Consider the following 8357-nt stretch of genomic DNA (forward strand, 5'->3'; position numbering starts at 1 on the left):
TCTGTGTGTCTCTGCGTCATTGTGTCTCTGTGTGTCTCTGTGTGTCTCTGTGTATCTCTGTGTGTCTCTGTGTGTCTCTGCGTCATTGTGTCTCTGTGTGTCTCTGTGTGTCTCTGTGTGTCTCTGCGTCATTGTGTCTCTGTGTGTCTCTGTGTGTCTCTGTGTGTCTGTGTGTCTCAGTCACCACAGCAGTGGTATAACTGTAGCGTGTGATGTGGTCTCTGTCTCACTTCATGTAACCTTCTCTTTCCTCTTTTCTCTCCACCTTTGCTCCCTCCGTCTTCGTCTTTTTTATTTTACTTTTGTCTCCTATTTTCCTCCATACACGCTCTCTCCTTTACTCATTTCCTTCCCTCTGCTGGTTTTTAACTTTTCCTCCTCTCCTCACTCCACCATTCATTCTTCTACCAGTCTTAGTTTTCTCCATCTCTCCCTCCTCTCCTTTTTGTTCTTACACCTTCTTCTCTCTCTTCTTGTGTATTATCGTCTGTCCCTCCAGTCCTTTGTTTCTGCCGTCTTTTGACAACTGTCGTTTCTTTTAATCCTGTCTTCCCTCCCATTTTCTTTTTTCAACTTTTTCTAATATAAATAAAAAACTGAATTCATATAATAATCTTTTATAATCCTTTTGTACTTTTTATCCCTCAAAACAATGACTAATCGTGATCTCAGTATTGATCATGATAACTGTTTGGCCATAATCTGCTGCAGGCTGACGATTGTTAACTGACTCTCTCGCCCTGTCTGTGTCCACGCAGGTGAGCAGAAGCGTTACCAGGTGGTGATCCACGGGATCGAGCCGCTGCTGGAGACGCCTCTGCAGTGGCTCAGCGAACACCTCAGCCACCCCGACAACTTCCTGCACATCTGCGTTATCCCCGTCCCCACTGACTGAGGCCACGCCTGCCGTACCTCACTGTCACCGTGACAACCGACCGACCAGCCGCCCTGCCAGCTGGCTGGATAACTCTGGAAACGGTAGCGCTAAACGGTGGAAACTTTGAACTAACAGACTCTTTAAGGAGATCTTACTGATGAAGATGAACAAAGGATGTGAAGGAGGTACAAACTGACCTCCTCTTCCATCTCGTCTATTTATATTTCTACTCCTCCTTAAACTCCTCCTCCTCCTGCTTCCCCTCAGAAAACTTGTGTATCAGACGCGAGGATGAAACAACAGAAAAAAGACACTTGTTCAGGTGAAGAGGTCTTTGAATGAGCAGAGGATCGCTCCTTTTCTACTCTCCCATCTCTCCTCTCCTCCTCTTCTCCACGGGAGGAGAGGAGGTGAACGGATCCCTCAGTTTTCCATCCTGCCATGCATCTCCCGTCTTGTCTCGTCCAAGATAGAGACAGTCCTGTCAACAGGGAGACACGATTGTTTTTGATTTTGGGAGAAGCGTATTTGGTCCTGCTGAAGTTGCCTTAGTTACCACGTTCATTCATTTCCATCGCCGTCTGAGTCATCCCTGCAAAAATGTCTGGATGCACAGTCACTTTGAGTTTACATCACAAAGTGTTGTCATGTCCGAAAACTTTCCAGGAACGTCTGCTGGTTTGTTTCTGACTTTTTACAGAGGATTTTCTTTTCATCAAGTTTCTTGTTTTAACACTTGGCTTCATGTGACAAAGAGAGGACGAAGTGTGAGTCTCTCCGCTGATCCCAGAACACTCTGGGTCTACTTTGATCGTCTGATGAGATCTAATGTTTAAGTTAACAAGCAAACATCTGGTACTGATCCTGAATCAGCATTAAACTGCAGCTTTAACTGGAAAACAGTGAAACTCCACTTTTGTTTATTTTCATTTTTTATCTTAAATTCCATTTTCATACAACTTACTTTCATTGTTGAAATAATCCTGAATTACCTGCTAATGTTTACGTGCTCCTCTCCAGGTTACGCATTAACTAAAAATTGCATTACATTCTTTGTTATTGTTGTTTTCTTTGCAGACAGATGGAGATACAGGATTTTCACAGGGTATCTTTAAAGAGCGAACAAGCTATTTTTATGAGGCTGAAGCGTTTTGTGCGGGTCATTGGGAAAAAAAACAAACTCCACACATGTTTTCAATAGCAGGTGTTGATTTCTCTCCATCAATACAACAGTTTAGCTGTTTTACTGTCTGTTTTTGTCAGGTTTGGCTCGAGCTGCTTCGTCTGCAGCCAAACTTAAATGAGCATCTGGTTTTGTTTCATTTTAAGAACTCGGCTCAGATAATGAGACAGCAGGCACGATTAGCGTAAAGTCTGCAGGCTGTTGGGGGCCGCGGTCGCCTGATACGTCTTACATATGCTTACATTAGCACATTTTAGTTTGTGGACAGACAAAACTGGCACAAGCAAACATGACTTTTGCCAGAGCACTAACTTTAGTCGCCAGATCAGATCATTTTGTTGAATGTTGAGATCGTAATTAATCACTTTTTTTTTTTTGTAGCAACGTTTGCATCATATCAGCATCCTGTCTTTTTTTACATCTGTTCATACTGAAATAAAATGACACATTCAACTGTTATCCAGAATGACTTCAAATAAAAGTGAGTTGAATTAAATAGTCAGTTGTCTAGTTATTAATTGATATGTACGAAAACACATTTTACAGTACGATGCTGAGAGATTAAGACATTTAGACACAGTCATGTTGTCAGAACTCTCCTACATCACTAAATATTTTGAGGTAAACTGACTTTACATTTGGAATCTGACTGCATCCACGAAGCCGTCAGCTCAGCCTCAGTTACCTTCACTTTCCAGCAAGGTGAGGATGAAAATGAAATTGAAAATTCATTCTTAGAGCGCAGCGTCATTTACGTTTTTCAGTACTGGTGACAATATGTTACCTGAGTTTCAGTAGCAATACCAGAACAATATCAACGCTCAAACACTGTTCTCTGAAGCATTTTGTTTAAAAGGTCCAAACAAACAAAAATCACTGCAGTGCTGTTTTTTCTTTTCCTTCAGTCCAAAGAAGTTCAACTAAAAACTGCTGACAGTGACAAATGTGGATTAACGGAGACGCTGTCTCTGTAGAGAGACGTTGGAAACTGAGGAAATAAGGTTTTATTCTTTGTTATTGTAAATTCTTTATTAGGAATAACCTGTTGAGATGGACCATCTTTTACAATTTGCCTCAGAGTCTTTACAATATACGACATCACTCTGTCTTTGGACCCTCACAGTTGATCAGGAAAAACCCTGTAATGGGGAATAAATATAAGCACAGTTAGACAAAACATTAAACAAGAGTTGCAAGTTATGCAACCCACCACGGGTGATTAAATAGCAGCTGATAGCAGTTAGCAGCTAACTCATAGAAGAATATCAGCAGCTGAAAATGTCCACAAATAGTGAAAACAATGAGGTCCAGGAGCTCCTGTCACACTAGAGGCCGACGCTGTTGTGTTAAACATCACAACTCTTTTGCCTCTGCGATGTCATCATGTTGTCTGACATCACACACTGGAGCCACATGATGCTGCCATTGTTTGGTTCTGTGTAAAAATGCAAAGGAGGTGTAAAGATGGGACTTTGTAGCGGCTCTATAGCGCCATCTACACACATCAACACACACACACACACACACACACACACACACACCGTCCTGCTGCCTTAATATTTACCAAAGCACCAAAAGTCGATTAAGCTGCTGCTGAAAATAGTCCCCAGCAAACACAACTTTTCCTCCAGTGTGTTTGAGGAAATCACTGAGCCTTTTTTAAAAAGTGAAACTGTAAGATTTACATCTTCAGTGGGAACCAAGGCGCTTCGGGCTGAGAGCCACAGACAGGAAGTCAGAACATATTTAGAGACAGACTAACACATCGTTGGTTTCTGCTTTTTCATGGGATCTGATGACTGTACGAAAACTATTGAACAACACCAGCTTTGTCCTCTAAAGCAGGGGTTCCTAACTGGTAGGTCCTGGTCCAAAACTGGGTCCCAAGTTCAGTCTGAATGATCCACAAGTGACTCGCGAACATGCCAAGTTTGTAAAAACACACTTAAAGTAAATTTCTGGCACAGACTTTTGACTGTGAGGTGCTGTTCCCTGCTGTAGAGTGAGTGACTAATGAACTGCTCAGTGACAGAGACGGCAAACGAGCTCGACGACATGGCCAAACCCAAGTGTGACGCTGAACACATTCAAACAACTGTTTGGACCTTGAACTAATGACTGAGGAGAAATCTGGACCGGCCTGGACAGGCAGACAAGACAAAGTCAGTTTCCTTCCCCTGTGGCGTTTTACCGTCTTTTCACTTTATCTATGTCATAAAGAACATCTCTCTCTTATGTGTTTTACTGCTGACACTCGCCCTCCTTCTCCCTCTTCATCTCTCCTGGTTAATTATCTGTTGGCATTCCACCCGCTGCTAATGAGACCACTAAACTGTGCTGTCAGACAGGCCTCAGGCGCTCTGTGTGTGTGTGTGTGTGTGTGTGTGTTTGCCTCTTTCGATGTGAGCAAGCTCGGTTTCGCGGAATTAAGCTGTACAGTGTGAGTGTGATATGTGTGTGTGTGTACATAATTACAGACATCATTTATAGCCCCCTGCAGGTGTGTGTGTGTATACGAATTCTCTCACACACTCGTCTCTTGTCACACTGCCAGTCTGCTAATTCAAAGTGTGTGTGTGTGTGTGTGTGTGTGTGTGTGTGTGTGTGTGTCTGTGTGAGTGATGTCACACATCATGTCATCACGTTAGGCTTCCTCACCGCTGATGCTGCCGCCAAGTATGATGGGACGGTGGGTTTATGGTGTTGAGTCAAGACCTGGGGCTCGGCGTGGGGTATAGTATGTGTTTGTTTGTGTGTGTGTGTGTGTGTGTGTGTGTGTGTGTGTGTGTTTGTATACACACTGCAGCCCTAGACGCAGTGATGAAGAGTCTGTCTCACTCTGTCATCTTGCTGACACACACTCTTTTATGGGATTTCCCGAGCCGCCGTCCGACCCCTGTACAGTACAACACAGAGCAGAGAGAGTGAGATGCTCAGTGAGGTGTTTGGATGGAATGAGTCGAAGGTAAATTGTTTGCAGGGATACGTTTTTTCTCTCTCTCTGAATGTCTGAGTGGAAAAGCTGACGTATATATCTGAGTTCATCATGCTGACCAGATTCTAACAGAAAAGAGTTTCTAAACAAGATTATTGGACAGTGTTTGAGAACACACGTCCTTCTATCAGTCGCCAGAATAAATGTTGGTATTGTATGTTTCACATGTGGTGGATATTTTAAAACATTTCTGTTCGTTTCACACTCAAACACTCAACACACTCAATTTGTCACCACAAACACAGCTTTAAATGTCCCAGCCTCATGTTAAAGTAGGAGCTTTTGTTGTCACAAACATGGCTGGAAATGTCCTGAACCATCGTTAAATAATAACTGCCTTTGTTGTAACAAACACTCACAAACAGATTGTAACAACAATCCTGAACGCTTGTTACTACAACACCCACCTTTGTCACTAAAAACACATCTGGAAATGTCCCAAACTCTTGTTAAAAAAAGACCTACATTTGCCCCTGCATACATGGCTGGCAATGGCCCAACCTATTGTTAAAAAGTAGCAGACTTTGTCACTACAAACATGGCCATACCCACTTTTGTTGTAACAGACACAACTTGAAATTTCCCTAACTCTGGTTAAAAAGTAGCAGCTTTTTAGGCGACAAACGCGTCTGGAAATGTCCCGAACTTCCATTAAAAAATACTCAATTTCTCACTACAAACATGGCTTTAAATGTCCCAACCTCATGTTAAAGTAAGAGCTTTTGTTGTAACAAACACGGCTGGAAATGTCCCAAACTTCTGTTAAAAAAAACACTCAATTTGTCACCACAAACACGGCTGGAAATGTCCCAACCTCATGTTAAAGTAGGAGCTTTTGTTGTTACAAACACGGCTGGAAATGTCCTGAACCCTCGTAAAAAAAAACAGTCAATTTCTCACTACAAACACGGCTTGAAATGTCCCAGCCTTATGTTAAAGTAGGAGCTTCTGTTGTCACAAACATGGCTGGAAATGTCCTGAACCCTCATTAAATAATAACTGCCTTTGTTGTAACAAACACTACTGGAAAAATCCTGATCGCTTGTTACTACAACACCCACCTTTGTCACTAAAAACACGTGTGGAAATGTCCCAAAGTGTGGTTAAAAAATACCCGCCTCTGTTGGTCTCAAACTTTGGTCTGCTGCCTGGCAGCTACATCACCGAGGTGTTACACCATCATCCCCTCCTCCTCCTCCTGATGTGAAACTCAGCCCAGACACATGTCTCTGAACTATGTAATTTGTATGAAACGTATAAATGTAACATATCTGCGGTTTACAGAAACCCACAGTGCCAACATTTTATTCTGCTGACTGAGCTGCATCTTCACGTCTTAGTAAGTCAGTGGTTTCCAGGCTGGAGGTCAGTCTGCCCCCTCAGACCTTTTATTCAGAGTTTCACTGAGAGCTACACTCTCACTTATTTTCCCATGAATACTCTGCTCACCATCACAGTTACACTCACTCACACCTGGAGGCTGCCCAGTACAACCACAGTGTGACCTGCTGGAAACTGAGCAGGGAGAGGGACAGCCCCCCGCCCAGGTCGACTCCAGTGATCTTCCACTCCTGCTTCTCTAAACTTTAGTTTATTGATGAATTTCAGACCTTAAAATATTTTATGATTCAGCTGGCTGTCGTTAGTGATGCAGTCTGACATGAACTCAGTAGTTTCCCTCAGAGTTTAAACAGTATTTGTGTCTCTCACTGTTTCTCCACTCGCTGGTTTGAAGTGGGCGGGAGGAAAAAAATGATGTCATATATTTCTGTCCACCAATGAGGGCGGCGTTTGATTTGAACTCGATGACCGATGAGGGATTGTTTGCTCATGTTGCACGGTCACACCACACCCACACCATCCTGATGAAACACGAGCCAAATGATTTTCTTATTTTGTCAGTAATGTTTAATGTTACAGTGGGTTTTCTGTCACCACTGCCCAGTTTAATTTTCTCTGAGCAATTTCATGTGTTAAAACTATTAAAATGACATGAAAAGATCCAAACTGTAACTTCATTGTGATGAACACAGCGACTGTAGTTGACTCTGACAGCAGTTTCTTCCTCTGTGTCTCTGTATCATGTTGCTTTGCTAATGCAACATGTCAGGAGAGAACAAGATGAAGGAATAAAGGAATATATCAACCCAGCAGTGAGGCTTTTATGTGTAATAAGAGTTCCTGGAGTTCTCCATCACAGCGGCACAGCGGATGTCCGACTGCAGAAACACAGAAGTTGTGAACAGGATAAATTTATTGTTGGCGGTAATAAAAAGATAAAATAAAAGCTTGAACATGTCAGTGAGGCCGAAACAACAGCGGGGACAGTTGTTGAGTTTGTGTCAGAATGTAATTAGTATCAGGAAGGTTTGTTTGTGTCGCCATACCAACTGCAAACACTCTGCTGTTTGTTCCAATAACAGACAAAACTTTACCGGACAACTGATTTCCTGCAGATTCCGCGAAACCATTCTCTCTCTCACACACACACACACACACACACACACACACACTTTTACCATCAGCTCAGACCACAAACTATGCCCTCCAACCCTGCTCAGTCCCCTACTGTCCTGCATGATTCCGTGAAACCACAGTCTCCCTCTCTCTCTCACACACACACACCCACACAACCCACACACACACACACACCTTCTTCTGCTTTTTAAGGCGTCTCAGGGGGCCGTGGCGCTCTGCTGTGTATCAGACAGCGGAGCAGAGATCAAGAAGATCAACAGATGAGAGTGATTAGTGATGAAGAGGAAGTCATGAGTGTGTTCCCCCTCTGAAGCCGCACACACACACACACACACACACACACATAAACACAACGCAGACGGCGTCAGAGAGAACATGTGTGACGAGTAAAAATGACAACATACTGTAAGAGTGTGTAAGAGTGTTATTTTCTGCTGTTACAGCACCTTAAATATGAGAGCGATGATACAAAGTGCAGGATGGAGTCAAAACACGTGCAGTAACATCCAGAGCAAGTGAGTGTTAATGGCACAATAACGTCTTTGTCCAGACATGATTGTTTACGTGTAGTGTAACAGATAAAACACACACACAGATATACACTCACAGTGTGTATTCAGGCTGTTTTCAGGCCTTTAATGGGATTTAAAAATATCTTTTAAGTTTCTCTTCAAACATGAAAAACAACATGAACCCTCTCCATCACTGTGGACTGGTTTCTTTTTTCCATCTTTTTGTTTTTGAACTGGTTTTAAATTCAGTTCCATTAGAAAAATCTCTAAAGCTCCAGTGTGCAGGATTTAAGGGGGAAATATTGGCAGAAA

At 42.8% G+C, this 8357-nt stretch overlaps 1 protein-coding gene across 3 annotated transcripts in view; it reads left to right on the forward strand.

The window, feature by feature from the left end:
* atg5 (ATG5 autophagy related 5 homolog (S. cerevisiae)) overlaps window positions 1–2556 on the forward strand; it is a 53222-nt gene extending 50666 nt beyond the window's left edge. For all 3 annotated transcript variants that reach the window (XM_050046022.1, XM_050046024.1, XM_050046023.1), the window contains exon 8: window positions 759–2556. In XM_050046022.1, coding sequence (XP_049901979.1) covers window positions 759–895 — 137 coding nt within the window. In that variant the 3' untranslated portion in view covers window positions 896–2556. The remainder of the gene's footprint in view (window positions 1–758) is intronic.
* Window positions 2557–8357: the final 5801 nt, after the last annotated feature.

Source organism: Epinephelus moara, chromosome 6, assembly GCF_006386435.1.
Source record: "Epinephelus moara isolate mb chromosome 6, YSFRI_EMoa_1.0, whole genome shotgun sequence".
Classification (NCBI taxonomy): domain Eukaryota; kingdom Metazoa; phylum Chordata; class Actinopteri; order Perciformes; family Serranidae; genus Epinephelus; species Epinephelus moara.